The sequence below is a fragment of the Pagrus major genome, chromosome 16 (genome assembly GCF_040436345.1).
Source record: "Pagrus major chromosome 16, Pma_NU_1.0".
NCBI lineage: Eukaryota > Metazoa > Chordata > Actinopteri > Spariformes > Sparidae > Pagrus > Pagrus major.
In genome coordinates this window covers 5,579,434-5,600,213 of record NC_133230.1, presented here as the reverse complement: position 1 = coordinate 5,600,213, position 20,780 = coordinate 5,579,434, and the positions used below count along the sequence as shown (strand labels likewise).

At 41.7% G+C, this 20,780-nt stretch overlaps 2 protein-coding genes across 5 annotated transcripts in view; both read right to left on the bottom strand.

Moving 5' to 3' along the window:
- The window catches only part of sash1b (SAM and SH3 domain containing 1b), a 53,246-nt gene extending 49,324 nt beyond the window's left edge, over positions 1-3,922 (bottom strand). For both annotated transcript variants that reach the window (XM_073482964.1, XM_073482965.1), the window contains exon 1: positions 2,856-3,922. In XM_073482964.1, the coding sequence (XP_073339065.1) occupies positions 2,856-3,320 (465 nt within the window). In that variant the 5' untranslated portion in view covers positions 3,321-3,922. The remainder of the gene's footprint in view (positions 1-2,855) is intronic.
- Positions 3,923-5,245: 1,323 nt separating this feature from the next.
- stxbp5b (syntaxin binding protein 5b (tomosyn)) overlaps positions 5,246-20,780 on the bottom strand; it is a 30,618-nt gene continuing 15,083 nt past the window's right edge. The window contains exons 9-29 of one of the 3 annotated variants that reach the window (XM_073483250.1): positions 20,700-20,778; positions 19,898-20,052; positions 19,726-19,798; positions 19,243-19,390; positions 19,031-19,098; positions 18,865-18,905; positions 18,081-18,301; positions 17,632-17,816; positions 17,177-17,302; positions 16,025-16,176; positions 14,702-14,764; positions 14,551-14,607; positions 14,409-14,456; positions 13,334-13,381; positions 12,651-12,782; positions 11,695-11,934; positions 10,760-11,117; positions 10,482-10,647; positions 9,199-9,310; positions 8,824-9,044; positions 5,246-8,730 (exon numbers count right to left, since the gene is read on the bottom strand). In XM_073483250.1, the coding sequence (XP_073339351.1) occupies positions 8,689-8,730; positions 8,824-9,044; positions 9,199-9,310; positions 10,482-10,647; positions 10,760-11,117; positions 11,695-11,934; positions 12,651-12,782; positions 13,334-13,381; positions 14,409-14,456; positions 14,551-14,607; positions 14,702-14,764; positions 16,025-16,176; positions 17,177-17,302; positions 17,632-17,816; positions 18,081-18,301; positions 18,865-18,905; positions 19,031-19,098; positions 19,243-19,390; positions 19,726-19,798; positions 19,898-20,052; positions 20,700-20,778 (2,735 nt within the window). In that variant the 3' untranslated portion in view covers positions 5,246-8,688. Of the gene's footprint in view, positions 8,731-8,823; positions 9,045-9,198; positions 9,311-10,481; positions 10,648-10,759; positions 11,118-11,694; positions 11,959-12,650; positions 12,783-13,333; positions 13,382-13,745; positions 13,780-14,007; positions 14,025-14,408; positions 14,457-14,550; positions 14,608-14,701; positions 14,765-16,024; positions 16,177-17,176; positions 17,303-17,631; positions 17,817-18,080; positions 18,302-18,864; positions 18,906-19,030; positions 19,099-19,242; positions 19,391-19,725; positions 19,799-19,897; positions 20,053-20,699; positions 20,779-20,780 lie in introns of all 3 variants that reach the window. The other 2 variants (XM_073483252.1, XM_073483251.1) reach the window with 2 other exon arrangements.

Sequence of the window (20,780 nt, the reverse complement as noted above, 5' to 3'; positions counted from 1 at the left end):
AATGACAGTAATGTGTTGCTTTGCACGGGTTCTGCCCTGTGAGTGAACTTGGTTGTGCCGACTCCACGGCTGGTGAAGAAGAGAAACTTCTCGGTTTGACTCTAACTGTGCCACTATTGGCTGTAACCTACAAAAAGGCTGGAAGTGAATCACAAAGTGCCTTTGCACTTAGTAGTTTATAGCCTCTGAATCTTTCATGAACAGCGTATGCGTGGAGCCGTGAAACTGGCCAGAACCATACAGTACTGTTGGTACAGCGCAAATATATTAAAGGTAATGGCACTACAGAGGTGCAACGTTAACCTTTCTAATTAAATTGTCGTTATTAGAATTAATGAAAATGCGCCAAACCCTGCACAATTCTCCCTTTAGATACATAAAAGAGTGCGCATGCAACAGAACGGCTTGTGTAAAGGCAATCTAGCATCTTCTATGATTTGTTTGTGACAAAGATCAGTTCAGTCACACTGGAAACCTGCATCTTTACTCGCCTGTCTCTCAGACCACATTCATTCATTGTTGATGAGCAGCGTTTTAAGCTTGTATCTGCTGAGGAAAGACAAAACCAAGACGAGCATAAATGTGAATTAAAGGAGTGCGTCCGCTCTGGGCTAAGTGCCACTGCTGAGAACACAAACTGTGCCTTAGGTCTGAAAGTGTAAAGATATTCTGGGGCGGCGTCCAACAGTGTTGCTGAGCAGATTCATTCTGACACTCTGTTACAGATGAAACAGATTTATGTCACCAGTGTTCCACGTTTTGTCCGATGATCGGTTTTCTGTGATAAATCCAGGATCCGTCAATCACGCACTCCACTGACAGCGACAGATTGTTGACAATAAGCCAAATGTGACACTCAGCTTTTCATCCGGCCGGCCGCAGACAATTCACTGAGTGTATTAAGGACTGAAGGGATTTTGGTCAAAGCCAAAGCAGAATAACAATCCTCTGCAATTACATTAACTAACAGTCTCTGCAGTCAACACAGACTGAACAGTTGACAGAACAGAGAAGATCCCCAGAAATAAAATGGCCTGCTTCCAGAAAATGTTTCATCCGTGGACTAAACATCTGTCATCGAGACAGACGGATCCATTGTCCTACTGACCTCCGCATACAGAGGTCAGGGGATTGTTAACACTTGTTCATTGATTATGTGTTGACTGTAAAGTACAAGGCTTATGTCACTGTTACCAGCTGAGCTACCAACCAACATATTATGAAACCTAAATGTATTCAAGCAGATATCTCACTGCAGTTCTTTGCCTCTCTGGATCAACAGTATTTTGTTTTGTGGTGTATTTTACAGCTGCATTAACATGGATGGTAATTGGGTAATTGGCTGCATTTATGGAACGACACAGTCCAACCATTGGTAGCAACTGATAATTAGTTTCTTGCTCAAGAACACGTTGACATGTAGATCGAACAGACAACCTTGGGACCAGTGGACGACCTCTTCCTCTTCTATCATCTGAGCAACATCCACCCTACAGCATGACATTCAGGCTTGGGTACCGACCTTGGTACCCATCGAATTACATCAGTACTTCAGAGTACAAATTCAAGTTGAAACGATTTGTGCCAAAGGTCAGTGACTGAGAAAAAAACATACGTATATATATCCCCGGCAACAGCTCACAGTCAATAAAGTCAACACTCGCTGCAATATTTGTAACACAAAATACAAAGCATCTAATCTGAGGAAACAACTGGTCAAACATCAAATACATCCCAAGGCTGAACACTGAGCTGTGTTTGACAGCCTGAAAGCCAGGTCTCCTGCAGCATCCCCAGCTGACTTCAACAAGCCTGCAGCCAGAGCTGCGCTGGTTTACAGAGAGATGAATGCTCCTACATGAACAGCGAGGATTCAACATCATCAACATCAGAGAAGTTGTTGTTGGAAATAACTGAGTTGATAACTGAACTAGTTATTTGTTTTTTTTTATATAGTCCAGTAATTGTGCTGATATTCCATCAGTTCGTACATTTCAGTCCAGGTATCCGGTCCAGGACTGAGTGAAGTGCACAGTCATTGAAGCTTTGCTGGTCGTGTTTGGTGACTTATCTATACAGCCAGAAAGAAAGACAGAGAGACATAAAGACAGCCAGAAAGAAAGACAGAGAGACATAAAGACAGCCAGAAAGAAAGAAAGACAGACAGAGAGACAGAGAGAAAGACAGACAGAGAGACAGAAAGACAGCCAGAAAGAAAGAAAGACAGAGAGAAAGACAGTCAGAAAGAAAGACAGCCAGAAAGAAAGAAAGACAGACAGACAGAGAGACAGAAAGAAAGACAGAAAGAAAGACAGAGACAGGAAGAAAGAAAGGAAGAAAGAAAGAAAGACAGTCAGAAAGAAAGACAGACAGACAGAGAGACAGAGAGAAAGAAAGAAAGAAAGAAAGATGGAAAGACAGAAAGACAGAGACAGACACCCAGAAAGAAAGAAAGACAGAGCCAGAGAGCAAGAAAGAAAGAAAGACAGAAGGAAAGAAAGAATGTAGATCAGAAGAAACCTCAGATTCACTCAGTCAGTGAAACATTTGCCATCAGAACCCAAAACTGATCACACGTCTGCTGACATGAAACAGTCAGTATTCAGAGCAACTCGGGCCGATCATTAAAAAATGATCTGAGCACATCAAACACCACCACACTGAATGTCAGCAGATCCTCGCAGGGGAAACCAGAGCATCCTTGAAGCCATAAAGAAGAATAAATGGACGTCAGCACCATCAAAGAAATTTGTCACACTCTTCACCACAAACACAACAACGTGAGCGTATTAAATCCAACAAGACAACTTCAAGTGCCAGCACCAACACTGTGTGAATGAGAAGGAAGTGATTACCTTGTATGTGTAAGGAGCTTCTCCCAGGTTGATCCCATCTTTTGCCAGTTTATCCCTTATCAGCACCTTGAGCTTCAGCTTGGGGTAAGTCACAAAGTCATTACAATCGGTCAGTCTGGGGTTATGGTTCCCGGGACAGGAGGCCTGGTGCACTCCTGTGCCCCTCAAGTGTGACCCCAAAGTCCTGAGGTCCTCTTCTCTCTTGCAAGTCGAAGGACTCAGAGGCTCCAAGGTGAAGTAGTAGCTCAGTGCTTTCCTCTTGTCCTCATCTATGAGCTTCTGCACTGCTGCGAGCAGCCTGTGTCTGTGGTACTCAATGTGGACCCCGATGGCATCCAAGTCCGGCTCCCCGATCTGCTTACAAACTTCTAAATCATCATACCCATTGTCAATGAACGCCTCCACATACTGAGCCAGGTGGAGCTTGGACAGCCACTCCAGGACGAGGTTTGGCCCTTGGCTCATCTTCAAAACTGGATGTCAGGAGCCTACTTTAAGTGAACACCATCATATCCAGCAGTGTGTGTGTGCAGCAGTCTGCTCCATGCATCTCCAGATCAGACACAGACCAACAGGAAAAACGGTGCAGGCATATTTGGAGACAGCATTTACACATTTACCTTGTCAGGAAGTCTTTACAGAAGTATCTGCCCTGTGTTCTTGTGGCCCCTGACCTCTCACATCTCTCGGAGGAGCTTCTTTTGACTTTGAATGAAACCTCTGGAGCTACTTTGTGTTAACTTGTGAGAAAAACCTCTAACCGAGTTGTCCACATCCCCGAGAAGTTACCCCCTCAGTCAAACCTGGTTAGGGGAGGTTAACAGTTGGCGTCTTCTCCGGCTGCGTCCATCCTCTTTGTCTGCGGATCACAGACGGAGACGCTCCGGTGCGTCAAACATTTACGCAGCGCAAAAAATTTAAAAGCTTTGTGATGTGAAACTCCCGCAGAAAAACGCTCGTAGAGGATACAACGTGTCAAATCGTCCGTACCCGCTCACAGTGCACTTGTTGTGGCCGACTTTGTGTCCAGCTTTCACCGCGTTCAACTTTGCGCTCCCTCCGCTGCATCCGCCGGTTCAGGCGGTGTGAGGATGCTGCTCAGCCCGGGCTGCAGCTGTAGTCTGTGCCCCGCTGGACGACGGGAGTCCAGCGAGCACCTGCGCCACCTGCAGGGGCTTCTGGGTAATGTAGGATAAAATATAAGATGAGATAGAAATTAACATAAAACGTTAATGAGAATTATTTTTTTCTTTAATTTGCATCTTTAAATGTGCACTATGAATTTTGAAGGAGGAAATTTTCATCATAAGAGAAAAAAAGAAAGAAAGAAAGTAAAATAAGGAGGGAAGGAGGGAAGGAAGGAAAGAACAAACCTACCAAGGCTTCAACTAACAATTATCTTCATTATAAGTTACTCTTCCAACTATTTTCCTCATTAATCATCAAAATGGCAGCTTCTTTTGTCCAACCACCAGTCGAAACCCCAAATTTCTCCATTTTCTTTCATAAATGACATAGAAAAGCAGCAAATCATAATATTCAAGCAGCTGAAACCAGCTAAAATATAGATTTTTTTGCTTGAAAAACGATTAATCGATTATCAAAATAGTCTGCAACTTAATTCCTTTTAATCGACTAATGTATTAAACGACTAATTGTTGTATGAATGCTCACTCTGATGCTGATGGATCTTTTTGTCCCTTCCTGAAATGAACAAGTGTGTGCAGATCATGCAGGTGCCTGTGACGTGTATTTGACTTAAAGGAACAGTTCACCCGAAAATAAAAAATTCAGTCGTTATTGTTCGTTCTCATGTTGATGGAAAGTCAGGGGAAGTTTTGTAGTCCACAAAACATTTCTGGAGCTTCACAGCAAAACAGCGTTGCAGCATTCTCCTAAACAACTGAAGTAGATGGAGGCTTGTTTTAAAATGTTCAGACGGGGTGTGCGCTAATGTTTTTAGCTTAGAAGCTATACAGCGAAGATTTCGGCTTTTAAAGGGGCGTAAATAACATCTGTTCAAATCAATTTGGCTTCTCAGGCCTTCAGGAGACTTGCGTTGGACGAGCTGTATGGAGCCATTTTATGTTTTTTAAAACAAGTCTCCGTCTACTTCAGTTGTTTTAAGAGGACGCTGCAGCGCTGTTTGGCTGTGAAGCTCCAGAAACGTTTAGTCGATTACGAAACTTCAACAAACTTTTCATCAACATGAGGATGATTTTTCAGTGAACTTATCCTTTAAGCAAGACGCTTAAGTCTACACCCAACATGGACCTCAGCCCTGAGGAGGGGGGAAAAGCCCATAAACACTTTTCACATGTGAAGAATCAATAAGGAAATACTTCATAATAAAAGTCAGTGATGAAACAGAAAACACGAGACAAAACGTGTTATGATTGGTTTTACATTTATTTTCCATTGCACAATAATATATATATACTGTATCTACAGTCTAAATTGTTTGTGGCAGCAGATTAAGTCAGACATCCATGTGAAATTTATTTTAATAAAACTGTACAAAAATTGCCTACTATGAGAAAATACTGCAACTCCACAGATATTCATCCCAGAAGACAGACAGATGGATGGAAGTATGGCGAGTGAGAAACCCTTGAGCTCTCCTGCACGGCGCTGCGAGCCTACGGCTTTACGCTTTCTACGCATTTCACTACAGCGCAGGGGAAGCAAGAGTTTTCATGGAGCAAACAGTAACATAAACGGATGTACCAATAAAATAAATATATGCTCTCACACTTATACAACTGGCATGATCGAATGAAAATGGGACACGCGCCTGATGTGTGACGAGAACTTCAGCTTTGTTCAACTTGGTGGTAAATACAAATGCCAGAACAGACAATCTCTAAGAGGGATAATACATGGTTGTTTCAAGTTTGTAAACACTTAATATCATGCATCCTTCAATGTGCAATAAGAGACCATTTAGGACATATATGTTGCAAACTGAAGCACTTTAAAGTCGAGGCCACACTTCGTAGAAAGACTCAGCGGCCAACCAAGAGGAGACGACCCCTCCTGCAAGTAGCGAAGCTTGAATCTGAGATGAGCATGTTCAATATATAACCAGAAAATGTTTATTGTCGTGTCTGGATGATGGATAATTATGCACAACCATTATTCTGGACATTAATGTGAGTTATTCTATCCCAAAAATTACATTAAAGGTATTAATTTGATAGATTATTGAAATTAAAAGTATATATATATTTGTTTTCAAATATATAAATATATCATAGTTATCATTAACCTGACGTTGAAAACAAATCTGAGAGTGAAGCAATCAGCAGAATTGGCAAATGACATAGATAAGCATAGGTTCTGTCATGTTTTGGTCCTTTCAAAAAAAAAAACAAAAGAAAGAAAATGGGACAAGAAAAATAAACACTAAAAATTATACTAACAAAATTATTTTAAGTACAAAAAATAGTGCAAAACCCACATAACTGCTCTTTGAAATGGGTTCATCTCAGTAGTATACAGTAGATTAAAATCCAGCCAGCTAAAAAGTGAAGGGTTTGATTCCAAAATGTTTTATCCAACTTGAATAAAAACATTTTGGTGTAATTTATAGCTCAACATCTCCTCCCTGCACGCAGGATTTAATACTCTAAAAATCTAAGAAAAGCAATCAAAACTTCTCACAGTTTTTACGTCATGTCTACAACCATTTTTCCATGAGCTGCATGATTTTCTTTGGTGGACATCTCATTTTGGAATGAAACTCTTCAAAATCCTCTGAACACGTGTACAGCAGTTTGGGTGACGAGGGTGGTATTCCCGTCAGAAGAAGCTTAATTGAATCTACTACCCCCCCCCCCTTACACACAGATGACTTCTTGACTAAAGAGTGCTGTCCAAGATATCCAGACTGACTCTTATCCATTTTGGGAAAAAAAAAAAAAAAATCAAGACAACTCTGTGAAATTAAGCAACTCTTTGGTGTCGGAAAAGAACATGGCCGCAAGCGTACAGTTATGTCACGTTGCCTGAACCTGCACTGTCAGATTTGTGTCCAGCTGTCCCGTTATTTACAACATTTGGCAGCAAATCTGGACCGACAAAGTCTTTGTCTCTCTTTTCAAAATAAAAGACCGACAGGTAATGCTCCTACATTGACACAAATAGCAGCGTATCCTCGCACCTCATGAGAAAGAAATCTAATTACAATAGAATTCTAGTTAATCACATTGAAAAACACTGTCAAGCAAAAACAAAAACCTCAAAAGACCTATTGTAATACACTGTATCTATGTAGTATTATAAATATTGGCGCCCATACACATATTCCTGAATATATGTATGTTCACAAACACACAGACATACACATAGGTAGAGGTTAGCATATATGCGTCATGAGGCAAAGGCAGAAGAGAAACAGTTTTTTTTAAGTGAATGGTTCAGAGAGAGATGACCAATGGCACTGCGTGGAAACACTCTGTGGTGCTTGGTCATTTCTACCGGCAGCTACGAATACAAAGACAGCATGACCATTTTCCATTGTGCTGTAAAGAGACACATGCTTTTTTCCCTACACATTGAGAAACGAGACGAAAGTCAGCTATGACAGAAATGCCGAAAAAAAAAAAAAATCTGAAGAATCGTGTACAGATAGAATCTTTATCACAAAAAACTTAAAATTGTAACCAAAATATACATTTATGCGAATCATATTTCGGACAATCTTTGTCTCGCCCTTCGACGCGTCATCCTTCTCATACGTGACTTCGCTACAGCCCCGTGAAAGCTCGAGGAATAAGAGACCTTCAGGGTTTTTTTTCCAGTGTATCAACTCTTCATTTTTCTGTAAACTCTTCAGCAGGGGGTAAACATTTTCAGCACTTTTTAGCGCAAAAGGAAAAAAAAAATTAAATTAAATGCCCAACATATAAACTTCTTTTACGTTCTATCTCTTTATACTCTTCCAATAAATAATCTAATTTAAAAGTGACTCAGAAAGCATTTGCCGTTCTCACCTAAAACAACCTGGTTGGAAAAACGCTGTAAAAGGATTGGTCGGTGATGAACTAGTGTACTACCAGCCCTTATTCAGTGAGAGGCAATAGATTCATCATCTCCCCGTCTATTCTCTACGGTTCTAAGTGCTTGAAAGGCCCTTTCTGGACAAAAAAAACATAGAGACTGAACAGACTGACGAAAGCTTAGAGATCACACTCTAAAAATAATTTAGACCAGAAAAACAAACATACACAAGTCCTTCACTGATTCAATCATTCATGTAGAAACTTACATCTTCATTTACTTGATTAGATTTGAAGGACAAGGGGGGGTCATCAGACTTTTCTCCTCGTTTAAGTCCACTGTGTTTGGCAGACACCATAAAGGGCAGAGAAAAGGAAACAAATATGCAATCAGGCCTCCACAAGTACATGTTTTGCAGAATTGTCTTTTCCTCTTCCAGAACAAAACAGCAGGGTGTGTAGATATATATATATGAGATATATATGAGTGCATGACTGATGGATATGAAAGGTCCCCTCTCTCCTGTTCTGCGGACTCGTCATGAACACCGTCGCTCTCGACTGAAATGGAAAGAGAGATTCCAGAGGGCTCCTCTTCTTCCATTTCTTTCCATTCTCATTACGTCGGGTCGGCCAGTGTGTCTACTCCGCGGCAGTCCTCCGGTGACTGAGGTAATGCAGAGTGTATGATATTGTGCTGAGAGTAAAAGCATGAGTCTGTCGAGCAGAACCCCCCGTGGAGAGAAATAGAGAAGAGAAGAAGAGGGACCCGCGGCTCCTCGGAGACACTGGTGTTTGCGTGATTACAGAGTCCGATGCTCCACATGCTGCCATCAGAGCTGGTACCACTTCTTATCTTTGTACTTCAGCATCATCTGAAGGGAGGCAGAGAGAAAACGAAAGTCAGACGTAAGGAGTTAACCTAAGAAACAATGTTTTAGTTACTCAAAGTAAAGTCAGGCGCATACATCATGAGCATGTTTGGAAAAGGACTCTGCGCTGGACATCATGGCTGCCGTTCTTTCCTCCAGTTCGCCCAGTTTCTGCCCTCTCTCGTCCAGAGCTATCCGGGCACGGGCCAGGTCTCCCACAACCCCGGATGCAGCACCCTTCATGCCCTCCATGCCCCCTGGGCCAGGGATGTGCTGGGCCAGGCTACGAGAGGCCTTACCTGCAGTTGTTTCACCAACTACCAAAGACAGGAAAAGAGAGTAATCAGTTTAATGTGTTCATAAATTCCGACTGTCTCTTTGCACCTTTGGCGTTTTAGGATATTGTCCTGCAACTGAAAAAATCTCCCGTAACAAAAATGATGATCTGATACTCGGCCCTTAAGTACTCACAGAGATCCTCCCTGTCCAGAGATTGAGCTCCTCCACCGAAAAGGCCTTTGAAGAAACCTCTGTTAGGAGCCTCTGGTGTCTCCACAGGGGTGAATAACTCACTGAGCATCTCCTGAGGAAGACAGAAACATCAGCACGTTTGTATCAATTTACAATATAGATGGACCAATAACCCCATAGGGTAGTATTTATACGTTTTAAGGTATGCCATGCTATACAATATTGTTGGTCATCGTACCTTACACATTTGCTTATCTATAGTACTGAACGTTACTGTATTAGTGTTATTAGAAAATGTTATATTTTCAGTTTATATCTAGTTTCATGTCTCAAGTTTTTTCTCAACCAAATAAAATCTTCTGTTTTCAATCCCTTAATCGTCATAATTACTGGTAATAATATAAATTATTGTGTAATATCATATATCATGATTTCTTGAAACCTTTAAATGATCTGAGATGGTTATTGTGCTGTGAAAATCTCATACCCTACAACCCTAATTCAAAAAAAGCTGGAACACTGTGTAAATTATAATTTACGTTTCACCTCGTCACCATCTTTATTTTTGTAAATATATGCGTATTCCGGATTTGATGCCAGAAAACAAAAACTTTACAGCCGTGGAGTTGAGATGAAAATGAAGACTGAGCTTGGAGACGTGTGTGTTCTGACCCATGTGTACTCATGTAATAATGTCGTAATTATGTCATAATGTAGTAATAACTACTGAGGAGTCATGGGTCAGACCATTGTCGGGCGCCGCAGCTCATGTAATCCCATCGTAAGACGGTCTCTAGTTGCATTCTGTTTTGATTTAACACAGAGTCTAAATGTTTTTGGAATCAGGGTTGTATCACGTTTTGCAAAACAAATTCCCTCGCCAGTGCCAAGAATGGACACTAAATTATATAAAAGATCACAAATGTTTGGTTTTTTTTAAATCTACCATTTAATTATTATTATATATACATGTATGTGTATAGCATGCCTTCTTATGTGTCGATGTTATATCTGAATTTAAAAAAACGACCGAGGATTTCTTCTTGCCCACAGAAGATGCTTTGTGTGTTGTTGTTGTTGTTAAGAAGCCCAAAAGATTCATTTACAAGCACGATGCATAATATTAAAAATGACATTCCACAGAGTCCACAGCGCAGGAAGTACAAAAACTTCTCTGCACCCACACAGTCTAGTGAAGCTTGTTTCCTCACAGCCTACATGGAAAGTCTGTTTCTCCACACATTAAACATGAATACAAATTTCTCCACAACTCATTCACTGACCTGCAGGTTATCGCAGGTCTCCTGGCTGTAGGTGATCCTCTGGATCTCGGTGGCAGAGGTGAGATACAGGGCCTGACCCAGGTTAGAGAAGCAGAACGTTCTGGCTATGCGCATGTCTGTCAGCGGCAGGTAGTTCACATCCAACAGAGGCCTTAGGCTGGGTAAACTGGGATCATACAAAGAACAGACATCATTTCACACCAAGAACTGTTCAACACAAATGTAGTTGTCGTGATTTCATAAGATATTTTGAAAGTAGAAGCTACTATAGATGATACCTCAGAGTCATGATGTGCCCATTAGCACAGAAACAGGCGATGCAGTTAGCTCCGGCCATCACCACGACATCCGCCCTTAGCACAAAGGAGGACTCTGTGATGTTGTGTTTGTAGATGCGGGTGTGGGAGGGCATGGCCACCACCTTGGCCTGTTTCTCTGAGCACAGCACTGCAAACTGGGACTCTGGACCCTCTTGTGATGATGGAGGGGAGGCCGGCCTACGCCTCCTCGTCTTCTCCTTCTCCTCATCTGAGGCGTTTGGGTCATACCATGGCTCGTAGGAAGGGGGCAGCAGAGTTCCAGTAGAGTCCAACAGGGCCATAGTCAAAATGCCTCCTTTGAGACTGACCAGAGTGCCTGAAGAGTGAGTATCACAGAGGGATTGTTTTTCATTTGGATTAGAGGCAGCCTTCAAACTACGACAGATTGAACATTTTGATACTTTCACAGGTTGTACATAGCACCTATACCTGCTTTTTTTAAATCAAAAATAGACATGGAAATCTCACTTTATAGGATTAAGGTAATATGGGCTCCATGTGAGCTTTTAAATTCTCCTTAAAAAGTAACATGAATATACAATGAGAGACTCGATAACAACTTCCCACGCTGCAGACATTTCAGGGACTGAAAACTGATCTATCAGGAAACAAAAATTCTTGTTCAAGTGAACACAATTTCCCTCTGTCTCGCCCCACCAACACTTCCTTCCTTAATTTTAACGATTCTTCACAGTGCAAGAAAACATTAAGACATTTCAGGCCAGAAAGAGTCATTCTGATGTCTGAACCCCTGCTGCAAATAGCTAGTATTCTCCAGTTTGTTAGGAATGAGCGATTTTTAAGAGGCTTGGAGTGGTGACTGCACTGTAGACAGGTGTAGGAGATAAGTCCAGTACTGTTGTTTCTTAACCAAGTTCAGTTCAGTGTCTTACCACAGGAGGAAATGCCAACCGGTTGCTGCAGCCTCTGGTCCCCACCGGGCGGCAGGCTGAGAGCCACCATCATCACAGTGCCCTGTGTGGTCCCCACCAGCAGACAGGGGCTGATCACGCTGTCATTCTTCCTGGGGTAACTCTCACAGAAGTGAAAGGAGGAGATGGCCTCTCGAGATTCTCTGTCTATGCTGGTTACACTTGAACTACGTGAGCGGGTGAATGAGTTATCCTTGGCATCTGGACAGCAGGACAGGAGCACAAAATAAGAGAATGAGGAAACAGTGTATGCAAAAAGAAAGTTTATAAGAGGCAAAAAGCAGAATAACAGCTGTTACTGGCATAAAATCCACCAGCTCAAAGCTCAGGTAACATGTTAGAGCAATGTCCTGCTGCCGTAAGTTGCACCAAAAAGCTTTTTGACATTGAGAAGCTCTTGCACAGTTTCTTTTCTTTAAACTGTTCGCAGAATGTAACCTTTCTGCAGCTAAATTTAACAACAACATTCTCAATGTGAAAAAAAAAAAAATGCTTAAGATATGCTTGTAGTACTACAGGGACTCCAAAGGAAGAGCTGGTATTTAAGGAGCAAGAATTATTCATGCCTCATTACTGCGCTGACGGCAGCTGAAACACAAGCTTTTACCCTCTTTAAAAAAGCTAACGAGGGATCCCGACAGAAACACGAAAAAGATCTGCGACACAGAGAGGGAGGCTAAAGCAAACAGCCCGTCATGTGTGTCCTTCACAAGGAAAAACTGCAAACAAGAAAAGCAGGATTTTTAACACCCGAGTGCAGTCAAAACAGTGGAGCATCCTCAGACAGAATGAAACCGTCACTGTGAGAAGATTAGTGTCACATGTCAACCCATTCAGAATAAAAGCCCCAGCAGTGGTGGGGGTTAGTACCAGTTATCCCACTTCAGACCATGTCAGACCGCGGCCGGTCCACTCACAGGAGTTGGGGGCTGACTTAGTTCTACAAACGGCCGCCTTCAGGCTCATCCTGGCTGCCCGCTTGCCTTCCATCACGTAACAATTTTGCTTCTTATATGTGAGAGAGCGCCATCGTTGGGACCTGTCCTCTGCTCACAGTGCAAACAAAGTTCGACTCAGCGTACATTAAAGCATCCCAAGATAGAAGGAGTCTCATATTTAGACACAACATGCTTGGACAATAAGCAGTTCTTCAAACCAATCGCCAGAATAAATGTTGTCATTGTACACTGCTGCAAACCTCGGATGTGGTGAAACTTTAAGTGTCTTAATGTTTCGATTTCCTGTTGTGACAATGATATGCTTACGATCTCGCTTAAAACACTTGCCACAAAGACAGCTGCAAAATGTACCGTTTTTTTTGCCCTGTAGCCGTCTCACCAAGTGAAATTAAAAACCATCATTCCCTCTGTCTCCTGCCAAGAAAAAAGCTCATATACACGTAAAGTATCTATGAAACGTAACGTATCCATGGTTTGCAGAAATGTACAGTGCCAACATTTTATTCTGGCGACTGGACTGAGCACTCTCACAGATATAATTTTCAGCTGTGAACTGAAAACAAAGCAGCTGCCAAAAGGAAAACCTGTAGAAAAAAATGTAAAGATTCTTGGAAGCTAAAATTCAGCAGTTTTTGGCTTACCCATGTCTGGCTTTTCACTAGACGAGCTAATTTTCCGTGACATCTTGGCTGCAACAGAAACAAATACTACTATTTTATTGTATCGATGGCTAAAAGTGAAAAAAGATACTTTAAATAAATTACAATCAAAGATTCCATAATCATCATTTAAGTAAGCTGTGACATTGTTTGAACTGTGAACTGATTGAGTCATTCTTAAGGGTGGTGATACACACTGAAGGACAACTGTGGAGGATATACATGCATTTTCTACGTTATGCTCACAAGACTTATCTTTATAAGAAGAATATTCTGAGTCCAAAAACATTTCACTTGATTTTTAGCTGTTGCTTTTAACGCTGCTTGCTTGCTACCAGGCTTGTTGCCAATCCAAAATATAAAACCTCAAAAGTTGCCTGTTGCAGTCTATAACCACCCTTAGAGGAACCCTGAGAATACAAATGAGGCTTAGAGGCATCACAGACAACCAGAGGGCCTGTAATGTCAAACAAAGCAAGAGGCAGACAAGAAAAAAAGGTAATTGCAATTCAGTGAACATAGTTATGCCAAGAGAGTGGGAGGAGGAAAAAATCAGTGGGTAGCTAAACAGTTAACACTGAATCCCTGGAATCAGAAACACAGACAGCAAGTGTCTACAGTCGGAGGGAAATAATACACTTAGACATTTAAGTGACACGGTTAGACATTAGTACTGTAAAGAATAAGGCATAACGCAGATTTTCTATGCTTTCGAATTAGTAGGAAAAGTAACATTTGCCAATTTAGCATAATATTTTAGCAGCAGCCCGAGGCTTTCTGACAAAAATCTGCATAGAAAATCTGAGGCCTGAAATTCGAAAAAGATCTCCTGTCATGCATTTGGTAAAGAATCCTGATTAATTTCACAAATCAAACCCCCCCAGAACCATATGATTAGTAAAGAATCCATTTCTTGAGCTCACGTCTTTCTTTCATTGGCACAAGATGCACAGATTGACGGTGGATTAAGGCACAGTGTGGTTAGAACGCTGTCATTCACAGAGAGAGAGAGCGAGCGAGTGTAATCAGAGAGAATAACGTCTGGATGATACACTACCAAAGTCATTGGCAACCGTCTTGGAAAAGCGTCTGCTTTTAGACTTCACTGGAAATGAGGTTCAAAAAGACAAATCAGACAACTGCAGCCATTTTAAAATGCTTAAATGTGAGGGGACATGCAGCTCTTGACTATACAGTACCCTTCTCTATGAACCTCTGTTTTCTTTCATCATCTGAATTGCAAGGTGAGGTAGATCCTACGTGACAGATGGCAGCATTTGAACAAGATGTTATCTAAAATTTAAAGTGTCTTTTCTTTGTATGAAGCACTCAAGCTTTAGGGAGGCTTACCTGAAGTGGGAGATTTGCAGCGATCCTCTGAGGTGTTGGACCCATCATTGGAATCACAGAGAGCTGTGGGAGCCACAAAGGTTGTAATTAAACATGGCAGAATTAGTCCTAAACGTGGACTACTCTTAGCAAGTTTTACTAAAGCTATGCCAACTCCTACGTGGAAATAATTGAGGGTCACCTATCTGAAAACAGGCAGGGACAGCTACCAATGCAGTGTAGTAAATAAGCCACACTTGAGTTCAATGCACAGATCTAGAACAAATCTGTTGACTCAAGCTGTCAGAAGATTTAATCTAGTAAAATAGGAGGCAGGGTTTAAATAAAGGTTTTAGATAAACTACCTGATTTTGATCAAGTGCGCCAAAGTCTCAAAATTCCCCCCCAGTTTACTGCTGATGTTTTTTTAAAAAGCCAACAGTGAGCTTCGGGGCTTTGGGGGCGCTACATCAAAATCAGGGATCGAGAAAAGGGGAAGGCTTGGAGGAAAGAAATGATACTGTAGGGGGAGGAAGAAATCGTGACACAACATAACTTACTGACATGAGATGGGCGAAGTTTTTTCATAGACTCAATATACAAGTTAGAAAGTCTGGACATGCAAGACATCTTAGGTGGAATGTCTTAATCACAGAGAGAGATCGACAGTGAAAAACAGTGAATCAGAAAAATTAATGGACATCAGAAGTGCAAAATTATAAGAAGAAGAGTCTCAGTGGCTTGTTGCTGGATTTCTAATTATTGTTAGGGGAAACACTACAGGTGAATTTTTAGATATATTTTTACTATATGACTAGAAAAAAATACATCTATCAGAAATAAAAATTGCTTTTAATGGCAGAGGATTCAGTTAAGAGTCTTGAATCTAACATCAGACCACTGAGACTGAAAAGAATGAACAGAAACAGTGAACGACAGGATGATAAGACAGAGACAAAAACAAAAGACATGTCAGAAACAGCAAGCAAATAAATGTGAACTATGTGTTGTTTTATCGCAGTAGTCGCTCTGACTGCACGGATCATGAACACGCATGCTCCACTGTCTCTGGTCCGTCCAACTGAACAGATGGAGAATCTGTCAGTGATGCCCCCTGTTGAGGGACAGGAGCTACTGCAGGGGGCGGTGCTCATGGTGTGAAGTCAAGGCTGCTGCCAACTGTCAGCCCTGCCTCCCCAACCCACCGCTCAACAGCCAGAACCAGAGTCAGCTAACTGCTAATTGTACTGAATATATAAAGCATTTATTTCAAGGTTAATAATGTGAGGGCTGGTACTGAGCTACAGAGAGTGACCAACAGTAAAATGTTGGAGTGCAGCTCACCTCCAGAGGGCTGTCTTTGTTTGCGTGGGGAGCGAGGCTGCCTCTGGTAGGGGTCAGATGGGCTGTAAAGCTCCGACGTGCCCATGTTGAGGAGCAGAGTTTTCTGGAGGTAGTCCACCACAGCCAGACCGTTACTGTTTCCAAACACCACACTGAAACACAGGAGGGAAGAGGAACACAGTGGAGTCAGGATTTGGATGCTATTTTTACTTTTAACCCTTTGAACTCTGCAATGGAGAAGGTCCGCGCCAGTGCTTACATTGGTATTTTCGACTATTTTCAAATGCTGCATATTCTTAAAATCTGTACACTAAGTTTACTAAATAAACACAAGAAATACTGACAAGACAAGAACATGATTCTGAATGTGGAAACATAAACAAAATATTTCTTAAACTCCACCAATTTTACACATTTAAGTGTGTTTACAGGTCTTGGAGAGTACTGGAGCATAGGTGAAAAAATTAGTATATAGCCTTTTGTGGCTCCAGAGGAAGCTGCATGTAATCTGATAAATTGGCTCCAGTGATGTCACTCAGCGGCTAAGTTGCACTGTGGGTAATGTAGGTACCAGGTTTTGAAAAGCAAGAAGAATGCATGGAAACAAAAAAGGTGATATCTCTGGTTCTTCCATATCAATTTTATATCTGCTGCCTACATGACCCACAATGCAATTTAGCCACCGACTACCGTCATGATCAGTAAAATTATTAAACTGTGTCAGAAAAATCAACCAGCTTCTCTTCTCCTCTGGTGTCACTCCATGGCACCAGTACATGTAACATAACGACAACCTCACAAGCGTACAACATGATGACGTGACAGGCAGAAGCCTTATCTTTCCACTCTCAAAGGAATTAATGCTCTCGAATATGGTTTTCACCTTAGATTCAATTGAACAGGATCATGCAGACAATATCTCCTGTGGCCACTGGGAGGTCAGTTTTCAGAGCTATGTTACAGGCAGGCTTTATTTACAGTTGCAGGATATAAATGGTTGCTGCTGTCTGTGAGACAGGAAGTAATTTAAGAACCTTGAGGCAACACAAATTTAGCACAAAAACAGCTGCTGGACGGGGATAACCACCACTATCAAGACAAGTGTGGGCATAAAGTGATGTGATCAAGTGTACATGTGGTGTAGAGACTTACAGCCCGTAGGAGGAGTTGATAGCCAGGCTGGTGATTGGCTGAGGTGGCTCCCCGCTCACCCACACCAGCTGGATCACCAGCTCCACCTGGTAGCCCGGAGACTGCTTCAGCGGGGAGCTCCGCACCCTGCATTAAACACACAGCAGGATGAGACATGCTGGAATGAGTTATCAGCCCCACTGACAATATCATCACTTTTTATTATTGTTATTCCCCTTTCCACAATTTTACTGTCAAAACACTCTCATCATTTTTAATATTTTTTATAAGGAGGATTATTTTCCCCTGGTGTGCTGATGAAGGATTGAGCAGCTGACTGAGAGGAGAGAATAGATGACTACATTACTTAGTTTAATGATCTTTTTGCCTTCAGTTTTTATCTGTTCAGTGACAACCTGCTTCACAATGACCTAAATAACTGATCCCAATTCTAGCGAAAAAGAAATTGTCCTTACTGCAGGCATGGTATATTGTCCCGCGGTCCATCAGAGGAGTTGCTGCCTGTGGAGGGTTGGGCGAGAGGCTCGCTCTCCTGAGGGCTGGAGGAAGCTCCCGGGGTGAGCTGGGTGGGGGTCTGATCCCCTCCCGGGTCAGGGGAGTCCCCATCGTTGAACTCGCCCTGCATTCGCACCTCCAAAAGCTACAAACAAGAGATAAGTTGCAGTTTTTTGGCACGTCGACAATCACCTCTCAACATACTTGTATCTCTTCTGGCCTTGGATAAAATCATGCCAGAACTGTTTATTCCCTGAACTTTACAACTATTCAAACAAATTAAATAAAATACAAAGGATCAGGGTCTGTCTGCTGTAAGATAGTTTTCAAGGCTAAATTTGAATAATAGTAACTGTAATTCTGTGTGTTTCTAAACACCCACTGTGATGGATGATGATCGTTTACCCACCTGCACTTCTTCAGTAGTGATTTCCTGTTTGCTGAACCTGTAGGCGATAACGTGAGCAGACACCCCGGCCACACAGAGCATCCTGCTCTCAGGGCACCAGGACAAGGTCTGGATGGCAAATGGGTCCTCCTCTACTATATCTGCACTCGGCTTCTCCTCCTTACCGCGAGCCCTCTCAAACACCTTGGCAGTCTTCAGCTTGTACAGCACTTGAAGCATAACTTTGAGGAGAGTGAAAAAAAACGAAGTTAGAAAGATAAACTACCTTCAGTTAATGTTTCTGTGACTGTGATCAGATCAGAGCAGCATGAGGTTGTGTGCTTAGGTCAATAATATACTGTAGTTCCAGGCAGCACAAGTGCACAACGGTTGTACAACAGTGTCAGAGAGTGGAGATGTTTTTATGCAGATGATACTGTTGTGTATGCACATGCTTCAGCACCATAGCCTGCTACCTAAAAACTTACTATGGCCATGTAAATAATAAGCAAATGTTTGTGAATGTGCCACTTAATGTTATCATTAATATAGGCCTGGACATAACATTGAAAATATTGTAACATTTGATTTTAACACCCAGTTTATGAAGTGCTTTTGAGGATATTTCAAAATAGAGATATGTATTGTACATTGCGATATAGCCTAAAAATTAACCTAATGAGGAAAATAACACGTTCATAACTGTTCCCTGCAATATGACTTCTGAAGGCCAACGTCCAGTGTCCAAAAATATTGTACATACCTCCCTACATATAAATTGAATGAAACAAATAAAAATACTCACATGCAGAAGCATCCCAAAACTTGATCGACCCATCAGCATGTCTATAAAGAAAACAATAGAATATGAGATCATTCGTATGTGACAATACCATGTTTGTATTTGAATAATAGTCGTGAATCAAAATAAACTGATTGATTCATTTATTCATTAATAATTAGTCACTAACCCAGTGATTATGATCTCTGGATAACTCTGAGTGCCTTGACCCCAGTTTCCTCCACTAATGGGCCACTCCTGAGAAAAGGACAAAACACACCTTCAGTTTAGAAATGTATTTATATGAAACTGTTTTTTTTTTTTTTTTTTTTGCAGGCATCTTACCGTTGTGTTACCAGTTTAATAGCATAAAAAGTACATGTACACAGATGAGTCGTTTACCTTCTTGCTATAACCTTGTCTCTTTTGCCGGCTGCCGACAGAGTAAAGTGCAGGGATGAGTTCAGCAGGGCAGTCGGCAAAGTACTCACAGCAGGTCACTGGTGACTCATGGATAGTCAGAGGATATGGGTTCTCAAATATTGGGTACCTGTCAAGATAATGCGCAAGAGGTCAGATCTGAAACACACTACATCTTCAAAGTATCCGCACTTGTCCATCAACTGGAGATGAAAATGACAACTTGCTTGCTGCCAGTCGATGCCTTTGAATATTCTGGCTGACTGACCAATCCGTTTATTAATCCTGTTCATTTATTTGAGTCTGAAACGTCTGAGTCACACATTTCTGACTGAAATGATCATTATCATTAACAATTAGCAGTATTTCTTGCATGCTGCCTATTTATAGCGTGCTTGATCTCCAATACCCATATTCCTTGATGCATACCAACAACGCTCTATATTTAGAAAGCAGAATAATTACCCAATCTGTCCAAGGTCTATTACAACTAAATCCTTCTCGAGGAGGACCACCACAGCATAAGGCTCCTGAAAGTCTGGCATAAAAAACAAAAACAGCATGAAATTAACAAGGATGTCATTTCATTTAGCTAATACTGAGACTAAACCTGCCCAGGGCGAGTGTTGCAGCTCACCATTTGGATATGGAGTTTCACACAGCGTTAGGAAGTCTACAATGGGGTAGTCCATCTCCAGGACGGCAGTGCTCTTCCCATGCATCACAGTCAGACAGGCTCTCCTCCCCACTGTATCGTAAGACAGACCTCCAGACAGGACATGGAATGGGTCCCTGGGTTCAGGAAACACACACACGCATTTTAATTGCTTATTCAATACATTTCAGCTTGTTGTGAGAAGCTACTAGGTCCAGTCAGTGGTAAATGGCTGAAGAGGGACACCAACATTTTTACTGCATTCTCTGGAGATTCTTCGCCCCCATTTCAAGAGCATCTATGAAGGGAGGAGCCTACTTTTTAATTATAATGACAACTATATTAATCCCTGTCCTCTAATACCTGAAAAAATGTGAGGGATAATTAGATCAGCTTCGGTGAAACAGTTAATTTTTTATGTCATGTTTTTATAGGAAAGTTCTGTCTTTTCCTTTATGACCTTGACGTAACAAGCGTGTTCTCTTCAGACAAAGATAATTGGGTTAATAGTGATCATCAAAATGTGATTAATGGAACAACAAATCATTTGTCATGATCATTAACTAATGATCACAACAAAACAAAGCCCATGAGAGCATAGAAATAATTATTAGACAGCTTTCCACCTAATTTCCATCAGCAGCAGGACATAGTCCACAGGACTGGCCTGTTAGACGCATGCTGCTGTTGTGATAGAAAAACAGGAAAGGCCACTTTCAGTACAGGATATGGATTTTAAACCAGAGTCGTTGAGACACAGGATGGGTGTTACCATCACACATACCCAGCCCTTGTTGTTTTGTATTCCACCTTCAGGATAGGCTTGCATGGTTCTGGCTTTTTTCCATCCTTGGGCTGCTTTCCT